The sequence below is a fragment of the Pimephales promelas genome, chromosome 11 (genome assembly GCF_988280905.1).
Source record: "Pimephales promelas chromosome 11, fPimPro1.hap1.1, whole genome shotgun sequence".
Classification (NCBI taxonomy): domain Eukaryota; kingdom Metazoa; phylum Chordata; class Actinopteri; order Cypriniformes; family Leuciscidae; genus Pimephales; species Pimephales promelas.
In genome coordinates this window covers 34,891,115-34,909,246 of record NC_142779.1, presented here as the reverse complement: position 1 = coordinate 34,909,246, position 18,132 = coordinate 34,891,115, and the positions used below count along the sequence as shown (strand labels likewise).

Below are 18,132 nucleotides of genomic sequence, written 5' to 3'. Positions count from 1 at the left end.
CTCAACGATTTGCAAATCGGGCTTAAAATCCTGTAGTGTGAACTTGGCATTAGGTAATAGATTTATTTCTTCTTTTTTCTCTCTCTTTTTTTTTTTTTTGGCTAGTAGACGTTCTGAATGGCTGGTAACGTAATGGTGCATTCACACCGGACGCGAATGCAAAGACACGTTACATGCGTAAAAAATACCTGTGGCGTGAATGAGGAGTAGAGGGCGGCACAGTAGACGCGAATACGCCTCGCGAATCGCGCGAATGGTGCGAATTGAGCGTCTGGCGTGTTACGCGCAAATGATTTAGTTAGTGCTATTTGTGCATTCACGCGTTTGACGCAAATTCGCGCCTGACGCCCGAGTTGAAAAAATCTGAACTTTGGCGAGGAGCCAATCAGGAGCCTAGCTGTTTGCTGCTGTCACGTGGTGAAGTGTCTGGATGCTTCAATAAATGATTTTGTAATATGAATAAATGCCTGGTGTGGTTCTAATGCACAACAAAGCAAATATTTTATCACTTAAAATTTTATTTCAATATACGAGACAAATGGTGAAACTCGCCAAACGGTTCGCCGGTTGACACAAATACGGCAACGATGATCCCCACGCCGCTGTTCTGCTCTCCAGAGCAAATACAGAGCGGTGACTCTCTCGATGAATGCTCGATCGACATAAAAAAGATGGCCGCCAACGGGTTTTGATTCTGACGCGCATTACGCGTAAATTTCGCTTCAAACTTTTGTTTTTACGCGCATCACGCAAATTAACACAAAGTGGTCAAGCATCAAACAAGACACGGTAGACGTGAATTTTATGCACTATTCACCATTCAATTTTATGCACTAAACTTTAATAGTCAAATTGTGAGTAAGTTCATTTCCTGTTTGTCCTTACAATCTTTTATCAAAATGTAGTAACTTGAGCCAACTTTGTGGCCTTTCGTTTTCGTCTGACGTCACAAGTCCCTTTAATTTTTCAACCATTTGGCTCAGTTCTGGTAATAAACGCATACCGATCACAATCCAGCCAATCCCCACCCTTCATTCTCCCGATCACTCGGAAATATCACTGTCCGCGCCCAGCAAACACAGAACGTTCCCCTAACGTTCCCGAATGGTCTGATGAGGATATTTTTTTGGGAACCAAACAAGAACGTTATAGGAACGTTCCATGTAGGTTATTTTTAGGTTCCATTTTTATAACGTAAGGAGAATGTTCCGGGAACGTTCCCTTAACCTTAAGGGAAAGTTCTAGGAACGTTCTGGGAACCAAAAGCTAACGTTCCCAGAACCTAAATTTGTTTGCTGGGCGATTGCTGGAGAACAATGTTTGCATGTCGTAGTTTCTGGTGTGTTTTCTGTACTCACTGTATCTCCTGCACGGATCCAGCCACGCAGTGAAATCGTTCGGGGACCGCCTTCCACTCGCGGGCGAGTTTGACCATTCCTCCGGCGTCTAACACACCGTATCCGAACAGATGGTTGAACTCCAGGCCCACGCCGTTCCTCCTCCACTGGTGCACCTCGTCATGCAGTTTATTCCTCTTAGACGTGAGCACTGTCAGATGCTGCAAGTCCCGCCAGGTCAAGTTCGGACTGCAGGAAAACACACACACACAAGAAGAAGAAGAAGTTTTATTTATACAGCACCTTTCTGCAACTCAAGGTCGCTTTCCATTGTATATTACAACACACCCAAGCACACATTGCAAACAAGTATATTTTATTACAACAGGAATACATTTTCTCATCCCTGCTGGATAATCTAACAAAACCTTCTCTGGTTGTAGTAAACATGGACTTGGAGGTCTTATAGTAGTCTTATATGTGCATCGGTTGCTGATTGGATGAGGAGGTGTGGGCGTGGCACTCATAAGTGTATGCAGATGAGCTTGCAGGGGCGGAGTTTAAGTGCACTAAATGATTGGAGAGAAGACTGATGTTTCATCACATCCAAGTATTACACTTTGATTGAACATTACTAAGTAAAAAAAGACGACCTTTAACACATGCATCGATGATGGTTCGGAATAAGATCTATAACATGCATTTAGAAATTATTAGTGTGAATTTTCATTTTAATGCTGATGTTAAAATAGAGGAAAACAAGTAACTTAGATCGAATTTTAACAATAATGCACGCATTAATGTTGTAATATTGTTGCAGTCTGGTCTGCATCTAGTTCCTGTGGCAATGGACTACTTTTTCTTAGCTGAACTCTTTTTTTTTATACCTGTGCATCCTGGTTAAAAAAACAACAACACCAAAATGTATTATTTCATATTAAGTATATACTTTAAATCCACTAAGATATTTATGGACTTACGGATATAAAATTATAATTAAACTTTATTTAGAGTGTTTCTTTATTGCACAATGCACATGTCCTAATATTACGGCAAAATGTGTTTTAATATCAGTATTAATAAGGATGGTTCTTTAAATACATAGTATTTAAAGTGTAGCATAAGTTTATTTGCAATAGTCCCACTTCAGCACAATCGAGTATACTTAAGTATATCTTTATTTGGACTTTGCATTACTTCTGCACAATTAAAGTGTATTTAAGTACGAAATGAGTTGTTCCAATTTAGCAGACTTCAAGCTTACGAGTTTAGTATACCAAAAGTACAATTGCAGGGAATTTTTATTAAGCACATAAATATGTAAATGTAGTATTCTTAGCACAAAATAAATGCATTGCAAATACACTTTAGTATTTTTTTTTTTTTTTTTTACTAAATACTAAAGTAGTAGCCTACTTAAAGTGTGTATTGTGAAACCTTGAAGCCTGACTGTATAAAACCCTTCAGCCATACTTCTTCAGGTTCGGCTCAGGTAAACAAACACATGCAAATGACCCTGCAGTTTACAATGCGTATTTGCCTCTGGCTGAACAAAGAGCCCTGCTCTTCTGCCGCCTACATCATTATTTAGCACTGAGCAAACACAAAGACTTTACACAGGGAAGGCCGTGTCAACAGTTATTAACACCAGTCCTACTGACATGTGTGAATGGAAGCAGAAATGATGTGGCGAAACTGACAAAGCTTTCTTAACCCAGTGTAATGAACCGGCCTTTATCACAATTGGTGTCCAAACTGAGTTCCCCTGTCGTGTGTGTTCCTGGACTTTTGTGTTATTTCATGTCTTGCTTTGCAGTTCTTGTAGGTTTAATGTTGATTACTCTCCCCAGGTGTGTCTCATTAGCCACGCCCTCTTGTTATTTTGTATGCTTGTCTGCCTGTGTGTGTATAGCCCTTTGTTTCCCCAGACAGCAAACTGACATTGAATCAACGTGGAAACGACGTCTCTCATGACATTGAAACAACGTTGATTTTGCTCATCGAATTAACGTCGAACCAACGTCAGACGCGGCATTCTTCAAAGCTAAATGAAAATCGAAAATTGGTTTGCTTTCATAACGTTGAAACAACGCGTTGATTTTCCGTTAGTTTTGAAAGAATGACGCGTCTGACGTTGGTTCAACGTTAATTCGATGAGCAAAACATTGTCAGATCAACGTTGTTTCGATGTCATATTTCCACGTTGATTCAATGTCAGTTTGCTATCTGGGTCACTTGTTCTCTATCAGTCATTGAATGGACATTCCCTGGTTGGTGTGTTTCACCTGGTTCTGTTTTCATGGGGATTTTAATAAATCGGCATTTGGATCCTCCTGCTTCTTTGCTTGTCTCAAATGTTAATGTCAAATATCTGTTTGGTTCCTAAAAAAAAATCACGCTCCTACTTTCCACAACTGGCCTTGACTCGGGCAAAAATCTGGGCAAAATGAGCTACATGCAGTATTAGTACCAAGCAAGGTATTTGATCTCTATAATTGTTGCAGTATGAGCCTAAGTTCCTTAGAGAGCCTAAGTTCGACCACCATGGGACCTTATTTCGGAAAAATATTGAATGGTAGTCAATGGCGAGAGACAACAAATATTTTGATCTGGTTTGAATTGTGCCCTGAGTTACAAACATGATGTTTGTCAATTTAAAAAATACATTTTAAAGTAAAGAAAGTCGCAGTTTGATGTAAAACTGTTGAGGTATAAGACTGTGAAAATACGTAATTACAAAGACTACAAACCCCAAAGGCGCACATTTTCTCTCAATGAATGAAGCTAACTTTACTGAGGCTGATGTCTGTCATTGTTTCTATAGTCTTACGTTATAATCGTAACGTTATGCCGTCATACCTGAGTGTTTTGTACCAGACTGCACACACACGAGCAGCGGATCTCGTTTCTCTTCCCGGGAGATGTAGTTCATAGAGCGATTTTCACATAAAACTAAATGTTACTCTTCTGTTTTATGACAAACTGCGTCGTTTTTGACTCTCAGAATTATATTTTAAATTGACAAACATCATATGTGTAATTGAGGGCACAGTTCAGACCGAATAAAAAGATAAGTTGTCTCTCGCCATTGACCACCATTCATATTTTTTCCGAAATAAGGTCCCATGAGCTGGAAGCGGAGGGGCGGGACTTAGGCTCTCTATATTCATTTTCGCAGCTCTATCTGTTCCTCCTGATCACTGAAGCTGCAGTTCCCTTTCTCTCTGATGGAAAAGAGCGAAGGGGCGTCGTCCATCTTTTTTTACAGTCTATGGTTAATACCTGTTCATGAGTGAGAGAAGACAGCCAACCCAGTGATACAAAAGCCAAGTCCTAAACCCTTCGAATGAGCCTGAAGCACCAGATACAGTCCAAATATGATGTGTTTCCTGGCATTCATTGAAAAATAGGGTAATTATTGGCTTGAACCAAAAGAGACTTTTCATTTCTTTTTGATGAGGCGATCAGCAATATTCATGCCAGCTCTTCATCAGGGTTAAGGGTTAAGAAATGAACAGTGATACTGGTGCCAGAGCCCAATCTCACACTGTACCACACATTTACGCTAAAGAAAAGCGGGGAGTATCTATGTCACGTTGCTCCGGCTACTTTATTTATTCTGTTTATTTCAAGTACATTTAACTTATAACAGCTTATTCTGACTAGGGTTGGCTATCGAGAATCGAGTATCGATTGGAACCGGGACTAACTTTTCATTTTTCCCGGAATCGTTCAAAAGTTAAAATTTCGATTCGATTCGAAAAAAAAAAAAAATTTCGATTCCTAGTTTCGATATTCACAGTCCGCCGAGCGGAAGAAGAAACCGCTGAACAACACCAACAAAGAAGCGTCTACCGGAAGTGTTGGCATAACCGCGCGAGTCGAACATGAGTAGCTTACGTCGGCGATCCAAAGTGTAGCTTCACTTTTCCAAAAATAACGAAATCTCGGCAAAATGCAAAATTTGTGACAAAAGGAGTATTTGTGACAGAAGGAGTATTTCCTTCAGAAAGACCGTTGGTTAGCAAGGTTAGCTAAACTTTTTTGACCCTGCCTCTTAAAAGAATCGGAATCGAGAATCGTTGGGAACCGGAATCGAAACAAGGAATCGGAATCGGAATCGTTCAAATTCGAACGATACCCAACCCTAATTCTGACTATCCATGTTTTCACTGTTTTACACATCTACTGAAAGAGTACACAATGTTCAGATCCAAAAAACAATTGAAGAAGAAGCAGAAACAAGCAATAGAAGCATTGCATATGCTCATGTAAGCTGACGTGAACGTCAAACACTCAAAAGCATATAAATCAAAACTCACCAACAATACTGAATGAGCAAACGACTGTGAAGCTGTTGATGGACTCGATCTACTCCAGAATCGCTCTGAATCAGTTTCAGATTTGGTTGTTTTTTAAAATAAAAATGACTCACATTCAAGTATTGATAAAAAGAATGAATGAAGCTAGAATACATCTTTTTTGTTTTTCGTTTAAAGTCTGTCAATTTTTTAAAACATCACCGGTGTGGAAAGAGTTCAAAATCCAATTTCTTTAGATGCAATACGTTTTCAAAATGAGTAGCAAGAGCCAACAAATAAACATTCTGCATCATGTTGCTTTACAGGCAGGTTATGCAATAACTCTCAATTTACTGGGAATGCAGGTTTAGCTATATGGCATCAGCACCATTTTGGCGTCGAAAGGGTATCAATCATGCATGAGGCGAGGCTTTCTAAACCCAGAGTTGTGCTTGTGTTGCCGCTCTGACACAAACCTTGTCAGCAGTAATCTACGATCTCAGCCGGAGTCCGCCAGCGCCGTGTGTACGTAAGCTGCCTTATTGTTTCATAAATCTTTCATAGGGGCTCACTAATCTCACTACTCATCAGAGCTGTATGCTGGAAAACAGAAGTGTACATACTTGGCCTCCAACGCCAAGGCAAACACTCCGGCAGCCTCAGGGGCGGCGGCAGATGTGCCCGAATGACGCAGTGTGCAGTTTCCGTACAGATCCGTGGTGGCCTGGAGACACACAGACAAAGAGAACGTCTTAATTAAACATTAGTGCCAAAGATATGCTAATTACACTTTAAAAAATGCTTTTGATATTCTAATTCAGTTGAATTTGAGGTTGCAAACAGGATGCACATTTGCAACATTTTTTTTTTTAATTATTATACTTTTTATAGAGGCTAAAGGACTCATTACGCAATTAATCGCAACAAATCGCGATTAATCGCATCCAAAATAAAAGTTTGTGTTAACATAATATATGTGTCCTGTGTATAATCATTTTTATATATAAATACACACACATGCATGTATAGGTATATGCATGAAAAATGTATGTTGTAAATAACATATAAAATATTCGTATTTAAATATAATGCTCTTATAGTCTTTTCAAGGTTCCTCTTCCCCCGCTGTACCTTTCACCCACCTAGATAAGGCCCTTACTGCTGTTTTAGTCTCTACTTAAAGGGATAGTTCACTTTGAAATTAATTTTTGGTATGTTTTATCTTACCTCAAGGGCATCCAAGATGTAGGCGTCTTTGTTTCCACAGTATTTTCAATTTTGACATTTTTCAGTCAAACCGTTGTTGTCTATCAGTCATACACTGGAGGCTAAGGGGGTCCACCAAAAAGCATGCACAGAGAAGTCAAAATTAAACATGATTTAATGACTCGTAAATGTCCTAAGACACGAAACGAACGTTTTTTGTGAGAAAACGAACAGTATTTATTTCGTTTTTACCTCGTGTAATCCAAGTGATCTGAATCAGTTGTGCAATGTCCAACTGAACCGAACTGAATCAGTTCAATGTTACGCCGGAAGTGATCGCTTGCGTGTGACGTCACTCAATATTTACACGGAGATTTCGGAAGTTTTACCTTTTACTAAACATATTTAGATATACCGAAATCGTCTTCCATTGCGGTTTCCCGTATATCTAAATATGTTTAGTGAAAGGTAAAACTTCCGAAATCTCTGTATAAACAAAGAGTGACGTAGACGCACAAGCGATCACTTCCAGACCGAAGCGCCCGTGCCGTCAGATCATTTTGTCATGGCTATGATTACAAAAGGTAAAACGATATAAATACTGTTTGTTTTCTTACACAAACCGCTCGTTTCGTGTCTTAGGCCATCAATGTGTACTTACATTTACGAGTCATTAAATCATGTTTAATTTTGACTTCTCTCTGCATGCTTTTTGGTGGACCCCCTTATTATCCTCCAGTGTATGACTGATAGACAACAACGGTTTGACTGAAAAATGTCAAAATTGAAAATACTGTGGAAACAAAGACACCTACATCTTGGATGCCCTTGAGGTAAGATAAAACATATCAAAAATTAATTTCAAAGTGAACTATCCCTTTAAGGACACAAACTGGTACTGAAATAAACTGGCCAAAACTGGCCGCACCGAAGGTCAGAGGTCCTGTCCCAAATGTTCCTGAAACATCACCCACAACCACAACCACGTACACATCTATATTTTACTCATTTAATGGGTTCAAAGGAAACACATGGTTCAGACTACCTAGTAATCTTCACTAATGATTAAAATTCCCACAACACTAAATAAAACAGGACCCAAAACTGACCCCTGAGGGACACCCTGACATTGAGGCTCTGTTAGAACACAAGTAGACAAATTGGGAACGATTTGAGAGATAAGATTGAAACCAGTTGAACACAGTTCCACAAATGTCCAATAATATGCTGTGACATATGGTATCAAATGCAGCGTTAAGCTCTAACAAAACCAAAATGCCACAAGCCCCAGAGTCAGACTAGACCCTGACTAGAGCGGTCTCTGTACTGTGTCCAGGTCTAAACCCGGATTGAAAAGATTCTAGTAGGCTATACGTACAAAGATGAGTACAGAGTTGGCCAACAACCACACGCTCAAGCACTTTTGCCAGGAAAGGTAAATTGGAGATGGGTCGAAAATTTGACATATCGGCGATATCACTCCCAGGCTTTTTAAGACCTGGTGTAATTTTTAAAGCAGAAGAGACATTCCCTGCATCGAGTGAAGCATTGACAATAGCAGTGATGTGGGGCGCGACGACAGGCAGACAGTTTTTCAAAACAGACCAAGTATTCAAGTAGTAGAATTCATTGACAAAACAAGTTTAGAAATAAAGTCCAAATCAACAGTACTGAAACTTGGGAGATTAGGTGGATGCACCTCAACAAACTCAACCTCACAGGCAATGGCGTTATAAATATTCTCAATTTTAGTTGAAAAATAATTGAGAAATGCATTACACTGCTCTGTGGTAGCACAGTTATATTACTCAGAGATTTAATTATTGACTGTTCGAAACAAAACTCTGGGATTTGAGATGAAACAGTTATTAGTTACTATCAAACATTAATCTATGAACTGCTACGCCTGATTTTTTATATTTCCGTTCCATCTGCCTGCCTAACGCCTTCATCCCAAACGGATAGCTGGAGCTGAAGGAAGGAGGACTACAGGGAACAGGAGGAAGTTGATGAAGGATCAGACATGGCAATGAAGATACTTTAGAGAATATTCAGGAAACAGGTACTGTAGGTAGCGTCTTTAAAACTAGACCAGACATTGAACTGGAGAACTCAATGTGCTTATATGTGGGTGTCGATGGAGGACTAATGACGTGCAGAGAATTCAGCTGACGGCCATCCTGGTTGGTTCCTGACATTGAGGTAATACACAGGAGGAAACAACCGTATTTGATGGATGGAAGTTTGTCCTTGTGACCAAGCAAACTATGAGCAAGCCTTAATAAAAGCAATGACATGAAAGGGTTTTCATGAAGGGAATTATTTTGTGCTTTGTTCTAGTTGACGTGGGTCTTATCTGTGTAAATATATTTGAATAAATACCATATTGTCTACGAAAAATGATTTTTCCTTTTTTAAGGAAAGTCGGGTATAACCTGAGATCACTGACATTGGAGGGACCAGCCACGAGGAAATGGATTAATAAACATAGCAAATTATGTTTTTTTTTTTAATGTAAAAATACAAAAAAGGGTCCAGGGGTAGGGTTAGTGTGTGTGTGTGTGTGTGTGATGGGTAGGTTTAGGGGTAGGGTTAATGTGAGGGGACCAAAAATACTGTTTGTACCCACAAAGAAACAGAGTTTTTAACATTTTAAACGCCTTTAACGGTTGCTGTCTGCCGCTTAGTTACACGCATCCCGTCACGGAAACTGATCTGTCAATCATCTTGTCAAATATAAAATCAAATAAAAAATATACATATTTAAAACTTTATAAATGAAAATATCTGACTTCCGGCAACGATCGACGTACGTTCGGTACGTTCACAGTCGATAGAAGTCGGCGTACGAGGTAGGACGTTAGCGTAATAAAACGTTGCGACGTCACAACGGATCCTACGCTACGTATGCCGACTTCCATCACACGTGAAGTTCGTGAACGTACCGAACGTACGTCGATCGTTGCTGGAAGTCAGATATTTTCATTTATAAAGTTTTAAATATGTATATTTTTACGACAATACCGCACGGATTACCCTCAGAAGGCCTTCGTTTATCCCACTGGAGCCGGATGGATTACTTTTGTGAATGTTGTATGCACATTTTTGGGACTCGAAGGAGCTGGACCCCATTTCTACACATTATATCCACTGAAGGGTCTAAGACATTTTCTAAAATAACTGAAAATGTGTTCATCTGAAACATGCATCTCGAACGGCTTGAGGGTGAGTAATACATGGGTTAAATATCATTTTTGGCCGAACTATCCCTTTAATGCTTTCCTGGTTGCGACGTCGCCAGCCCGTGACGTTCCGTCTCGCCATTGGACTAGTTGACACAGACGCAATGACGCAGAGGCGTTCCCAAAGCATCACAAGCCATGTTTCCATCGACACGTTTTTATCCGAATTAAGTGATATCGAATGAAAAATGCCTTATGGAAACAGTAAAATTCGATGAAATTTCATGAAAATCGACTCAAATGAAATACGTTCGGTCTCATCGGATTTTCTCTCGATCGATATACGGCTAATGCGATAAAAGCTGATGGAAACGTTATTTGCCGAATAAATAATGAATTGCGATTAAGTTTTATGCCCTTTTATGGTTGCAACACGTCAGAAGACGAGTTCATTTCCGGCCAGTCTGTTTGCGCACACATGGCGGATGTCAACAAAGACAGATGTAAGTGGACCAAGCAAAAAGATGCTTCAACCAAAGGGTTTCCGTGAACCACGATCTCCCAGAACGTTGTCGTTCCCACACCACAGTCGCCTCCGCTGTCGTCGGGCATACGTGCATCGGCATCATCATAGCGTCGCTGTTTTCTCAGGTTAGTTTTGCTTGTTTTTACGTGGCTTGGTTGAATTGTAATGTATAATGTGGTCTGTTATTTCTTGTTAACAGACTGCGGCGCTGCTAGTATAACACACCGTTGCCATATGGACGCAGTTCAGAGACGGAACAGACTATTTTCTTTAGCAGAAGCAATACTCGTTTTTAAATCAATAAACTCGTTTTTAAGTCAATATTTTGTGTCAATTTATTTATTTATTTATTTGGTTGATTTAAATGTAGGCTAATAAGCAGGATAATATATATAGCGAGCCGGTTGTTATAGCGAATACAACCCGTTCAACAACCGCCTCGCATACATTATCCCATACATATGTCGCTATCAGCTGGCACATAAGCATTATTAGCCTTCAACTTGTGAAATATTGATCATTTGTTGGTAGATGGCGCGATCCGTTTTGTCTAACAAAACTTTGTTCGCAAAAGTTTGCTTGAATGTTGTTCGATTCAGTGCGAAAATAAATGGAAACACCTTAAAATGTCTCAAATCAATTCGATATACCAATTTGATCGCAAAACAGCATGTGACGTCATTACGTACAGGTTTTTATTCGCTTTAAAGCCGTTGGATGGAAACGCACTTTCACCAGCTTTATCCGCATGAGTTTTTTAACCGAATTTCAGATAATTCGATTGACAAGTGGATGGAAACATGGCTACTGATGCAATTATGGTTACAGTCATAACCTGTTTCCATGTTTTATAGGGACTTTTCATAGACATAATGAATTTTATGCTGTTCAAACTGTATGTTCTTTCCACAAACCCCTAAACCTACCCATCACAGAAATAGTTTTTTGCCCTCATAATATAGGGTTTACCAGGACCACACACACACTCACAGACAAGTACTGTATACACGCACACACACTCACCACGCCAGCTTCAGGGTTTCGTTTACGGCCATTGCTGAAGGTGGAGGCTAGGGTGGAGGAGCAGCTTTCATCATAGAGTGCAGTGCGTCCATCGTTGATGGCCGAGTTAATGGAGATGGTCCACATGCTGGAGGCGTACCCATCGCAGTTACAGTCGTCATAGCTACCACCGTCTCCGGAGGCCCACACATAGATGCTGCCTTTCCCACCTCGGCCCTGTCGGACACGCAAAGCGGCACGATTAGCACTCGTACTCACGCCTGCTACTTCTCAATGAGGAGCGGTCGACTCTTTGATATTTTTCTGTAAGGGCCTTTGAGATTTACTCCGTTTATCATACAAATTACACTCACATAACCAAAAGTAATTCAACAGAGACATCAGAGAGGCGTTTCAAGACCTTTTAAAGACTACAAGCTCTGCTTTGAGTGTTGATGATTCAAGCAGAGGCATTGTGTTTACGCTTCTTGTCTGAACATATAATTTTAAATGCTTTTAGCTGAATGCAAGAGCGCTCTTTTCTGTAGGCTTTGGGTTTTATAGTGGCATGCACCTGACAGGAGGAAATTTGTACAGTGCAATTGTGATCTTAAAAGGTTGCTTGATTATTGTTATTTGGTTATTTTATCATGCCAGCACATTGATGACCGATTATGGTCCTTCGAGACATCTGGGCACGAGCCTCTTTGGAGTAAACAAATAAGAAAATAAGACGGTGTCTTTACATTCTGCAATCGCTACAGAATATTTCTGAATTATGACTTTATTTATTTTTTTTGATAATTGAGACTTTTGAAAAGGAATAATTTAGCTTCTGATAAGCCCAACTCTCTAGAGACTCATGCAATTGAGCCATTTCTCACACTCTCACGACACACCCCCGATTTCAACCTTGTCAACCCGGTCGTTCAAATGCCAGAAAGATGAGATTAACTATAGATCTAGCTGTTGAGCCACTCGTGATTGACTTGTTTTACCGCAAATTAGTTAAAATATCCAGTAATCTAGAGCAGTCATTCCCAAAGTCGGGGTCCCGACCCCCACGTGGGTCGCGGGAGATTTTGTCTGGGTCGCCAAGTCGAGCACTATTTTTCAGTGTGTTGTAGGCTACTCTCTAGATATGGGCTATTCAATTGGCGGCCCGCGGGCCAAGTGCGGCCCGCCAATCATCTCCATACGGCCGAGGGCACCCCAACCTCCCTCTCCTCCTATTTTCTGGTGGTGCCGCGCGGCTAAATTTGGTTAGATATGCGCGTGGACGCAGTGGCGCGTGCAGCTGGATGACTATACGCACGCACTGTGTGTGTACCATGAGCACTCCGACTGACCTGAGAGAAAAGTTTACAGTCCGAATATTTCAGCAGTTTTTATGTGTGTCCCGTATTTCTGTCGACTGAACCAGCGATAATAATCATTCGTTGGTTTGATTATTTCCTTTCCATGAATTGGCCATTGGCCAAACGCGCGTGCAAAACGGTCTGAAACGATTCGGATTTGTTCACCTGAAGCGGTTTCTCGGTAAGTAACAACAAATAGAGAACAAAATAGCGCTGGTTTCAGTCGTTTCACTAGTTTACTTTGAACTAGGCAGCACGGCCCAGTGGATAACGGAACGCAAAGCTTAAAGGAGTTGCGTTTACTCCCGGTCCCGGACACTATTATTAAACAACGTTGCGCGACATCCTTTAAGAAGCGTCGGACACGTACTCCTCTCTCTTACAAACCACACATCACTCAATGATTTTAACTAGTTTTAAATCGGATGAAACAGTCTTAACATTCCCAACACTACTGATGAGAAAAATAGAAGAAACATGAATAAAGTTAGAAGACTAAATGCCCTAATCACCCCCCTTACAAACATTTACCATGTAATAGCCTGAATGTAATAATTTACCATGGTTTGGGCATACATGTGGAATATTTATATTGAATGCTATGTTATAGTCATTTATATTGCCTTAGATTTATTAGGGGGGTAGAGGAATATGTATTTAATCGTGTGTGTAGTTTTTTTTTTTTTTTTTTTTGTGCCTGTTTAGGCATTTTTATGCAGTGGTAGTGAGCCATGCATGGTTACAAAGTCTCAGTGTCAGAATATTTTAATTTAAGCCTATAATAATTATTATAGTAAATTATGTACACTGTAACTATGAGAATATGAAAACAATGAGATGCCCTGTCAACTTTTCCTTTCTCATTTCACCTCTGCATATTGTCAACAACAGGTTAAACAAAAAAAGTGCTTTGTCAAATATCTGTATCTCTTTTAAATAGTTAACTGGAAGCTTAAAAAATGACCTTAAAAAATGGTCATACATATTTTGTTAATGCATAAATTCTCTTCGTGATATATGAACTATATGGGCCTAATGTTTTTTGGGTCACAAGGATTTATCGACTTTAAAATGTGGGTCGCCAGAAAAAAGTTTGGGAAACACTGATCTAGAGCTTGCGTGTATGCGAGACAGATGTTGAGGTCCTAACCGCGCACGGCGGCAGAGAGATAAGCGATCGAGAGACCTTGCGCGTGCAATCGACCCCCTCTCACACGCCAAGCTAAACTCAAAAGTTGGTAGCTCTGAGCCCAACGTGAAATGTGACTAATAAACATGTACTTTGCCGTATCTGCTAATATGAGAAATAAAGTCTCAACAGTGTAATACAATAAAGTCACAATTACACACCATACTTTTAATACATTGCAAGGGTGAAATCAATTTAGACATTTAGCATACTGCTTAGACGTTGATGAAGTCTAATTTGTTTTCACCTTTGCAATGAATTAAAATGTGGTGCGTAATTGTGGAGAGAAGCCGTTTTTAGAGCTGAGTAAGTGCTTCAGACCAATAACACGTGATTTCTTCAAAAACGTGCTTGGAATGACATTTCTGCAAAAGTTTCGTGACCTTTTGAAAGCTAAATGTTTAGTGAGTTCAGTTTTACCCAAAACAGATTAACTGGTTTTCTACAACGTTGGTTATTGTACATATCGCTGCAGTTTGGAAATGAAATGTCCGGTTTGCAATTGTAAAGAAAGTATCACCTATATTACTGTAAACCCTACCCTAAACTTAAAGGGTTAGTTCACCCAAAAATGAAAATTAAGTCATTATTTACTCACCCCCATGCTGTACCAACCCCGTAAGACCTTCGTTCGTCTTCGGAGCACAAATGAAGATATTTTTGATTAAATTTGAGAGCTGTATAACTACCACATTGACTCCTAAGGGACTGCCTCTTGACGGCCCAGAAAGTCAATGAAGAAAATGTTTAAATATCCCAAGTGACTACCGTGGCTCAACTATATGTTTATCAAGCGACGCGAATACTTTTTGTGCGAAAAAACAAACAAAAATAACGCGTTTATTCGACTATTTCTTTTCTTCCTTGTAGGCCAGAAACGAGATTTCCTTAGATTTCCACGACGCATGCGCGAGAATTGCGATCTGAAGTAGTGTAAAGCAGATCGCAATTCTCGCGCATGCGTCGTGGAAATCTTGTTTCTGGCCTACAAGGAAGAAAAGAAATAGTCGAATAAACGCGTTATTTTTGTTTGTTTTTTCGCACAAAAAGTATTCGCGTCGCTTGATAAACATATAGTTGAGCCACGGTAGTCACTTGGGATATTTAAACATTTTCTTCATTGACTTTCTGGGCCGTCAAGAGGCAGTCCTTTAGGAGCCAATGTGGTAGTTATACAGCTCTCAAATTTAATCAAAAATATCTTCATTTGTGTTCCGAAGACGAACGAAGGTCTTACGGGGTTGGTACAGCATGGGGGTGAGTAATTAATGACTTAATTTTCATTTTTGGGTGAACTAACCCTTTAACCGCTAGTGTTAACAAAAGCAAACATGAGATTAAAAAAAAAGCATTTTCTAAAGCAACCTTCTAACCAATAAGCCACACTGTAAAAAATATTTTCAAGATTTGTTATCACAACATATTTTCTTTTGTCAAATCAACTTTAGAATAATTTATTTAGTTGAGATAACTTATTATTTTGAGTTTCTGATGATTTAAATCAATCTCCTTCATTGTATTAACTCACTTTTTCCAGCTCAATCAACTTAAAATTTTAAGGCAACCCAGGTTACGTACTTTTTTTAAGTTAAACCAACAATATTTTTTTACAGTGTAGTAATCACAACATTTTTTCTTAATAATTTATTTAGTTCAGATAACATATAATTTTGAGCTTCTGATGATTAAATCATTCTCCTTCATTGTATTAACTCACTTTTTCCAGCTCAATGAACTTAAAATTTTAAGGCAACCAGGTTACTTACTTTTTTAAGTTAAACCAACAATATTTTTTGTAAATCTTAATACATTATATATAACACATAGCCTAATCAGCACCCAAGTGCATGCATAAAGCTTGTCACAGCGCACCTGCAAAGTAATGATTATGAATGTGTCGTGCAAAAACAGCAAGGAGACTCTCTGAACATTTTGATCATTTATTGATAATGTTTTCTGTGTTTTCAGCAGCAGAGATCAAGTGAATAATGGATTGCATCATCTGAGAATAGTTGTTTCCGGTACTAACCACAATTTTTGACCGTCAATCTGAAATGATTTTGTGGTAATCAAAATGCAGTTACTGATATTAAACCAGAGCATTACAACACCAGCATCAAAACCACAATGCTGAACAGTCTCTGGCATTTCATTAGCACTCTCTGTGCTATCCTACATAGAAATGAATGAAGTGTTTGCCGTCTGACCCTTAAAATGATTAAACGGTGTTCAATATTACTCCGGGGCTCAACCTCGGCCCTCTCTAACTGCACCGAGAACGCCTGCGGGACAGACCGAGTCTTCACCCATCACTGCTATTCTTGTCCAATCTGATTTCAATTGCAAAGGGCTGTTAAAAAACACAGGGAGATTACTCTGTGCGATGGCTCGTCTTGACAGATGGGTCACCCTCATAAATCCTGCTCAGCAGAGGAACGCTCAGCGACATTTATACCCATTAGCCGAGGCAATTTGTGAAGGCTCCAGTCACGGACAGGGGACACGCAGCTAAATGACATGTAGTGTGAAGCAACGAGACTCTGCAAGGCTGACAACTGACATACGGTGGGCCCTATATTAAGGATCTAAGCTCATGGTCTAAAGCAGTGTTGTAGTCGAGACCACCTCACTCGAGTCCGAGTCGAGACCGAGACCAGTGAGGGTTGATTACCTAATTTACTTTTATTTACTTAGAGAAATCCTTTTTTTTACTGAATTTACTTAGAGTTTAAAAAATATGACCAGTTTAGGGTAAAAAGGCCACATAGTAGGTGGTGTTAAAAGTAATTTTATTACAATTTGTCATGCGCAGTTGCGCACTAGAAAATCACCAATCACTGGGCGTGTCAATCAATTTAAAGAAATATTTTATTAACATACATTAATAATCATGAAAAATATTTTGAATTGAACACGAGTGGACTCAGGAATAAGTCCGAGTCCTAAAAAAAAATTTTTTCGAGTATGCACACGAGTCCATGACAAGACCAAGCCCATTAAAATATGGTCTCGAGACCGAGTCCGAGTACTACAACACTGGTCTAAAGCACACGGCGCAAGTGCACTTAGATCAGTCCGAATCCACTTTTGCTAGTTTAACAACGGGGAAAATGGTCGGCGTTCCCGGCGCATGATCTAAAGGGGTCCCTAATCTCTTAATGAGCAATGGGTGTGTGTTGTCTATATTCTCATAATGAGTAATGGGTGTGTTTTGTCTAATTTTACAAATTCTATTAGTTCGAGTTCTACAAGTTAATCTGGTTTTATATTGAAGCTAAATCTGAAAAATACACTAATATTTTCAGAACTATGCAATTATTTGCCATCTGGAAATGCCAAATGTTTAGTTATGTTAGTTAATCTGGTTTTATATTGAAGCAGAACCTCTAAATACACTGATATTTTCAGAAGTGTGCAATAATTGGTGTTGCAGTTGATCTGAAGTGGCAGAGCGACCAGATGACTCTGAACTCCAGGTTTTTATCTGATTGGACCAGATGTTACAATTCTGTTCCTGTCTAGCTTTTCTTCACTCGTTTCTCTCCACAGCGGCGGGCGATTCATGAGGGAATCCCGTTTGCTATGCTGCAAGAAAACTCAGTTACACTTTATTTTAAGGTGTCACTGTTACAATGTAATTATACACTAAATTACTGAGTAATATTAATTAACTGCACGTGATACTATAGGGTTAACGTAGGATTAGGATTAGGTTGAGGGTTAGTTGCATGTAATTAGGCATAATTTACTGTTATTACTGTAATTAATGTAACAAGGACACTGTAAAATAAAGTGTTACTGAAAGCTCTGGCTTTTAAAGCGATAGTTCACTTTGAAATTATTTTTCGTATGTTTTATCTTACCTCAAGGGCATCCAAGATGTAGGTGTCTTTGTTTCCACAAAAGTTTCAATTTTGATATTTTTAGGTCAAACCGTTCTTGTCTGTCAGTCATATAATGGAGGTCTATGGTCACCACCTCATAGAGCATGCACTGAGAAGTCCAGATTAAACATGATTTAATGACTCGTA

General features: G+C 39.5%; 1 protein-coding gene across 1 annotated transcript in view; it reads right to left on the bottom strand.

Moving 5' to 3' along the window:
* The window catches only part of pcsk2 (proprotein convertase subtilisin/kexin type 2), a 69,726-nt gene that overhangs the window by 7,778 nt on the left and 43,816 nt on the right, over nucleotides 1-18,132 (bottom strand). Inside the window, exons 9-11 of the mRNA XM_039690619.2 lie at nucleotides 11,576-11,791; nucleotides 6,262-6,362; nucleotides 1,359-1,586 (exon numbers count right to left, since the gene is read on the bottom strand). Coding sequence (XP_039546553.1) covers nucleotides 1,359-1,586; nucleotides 6,262-6,362; nucleotides 11,576-11,791 — 545 coding nt within the window. The remainder of the gene's footprint in view (nucleotides 1-1,358; nucleotides 1,587-6,261; nucleotides 6,363-11,575; nucleotides 11,792-18,132) is intronic.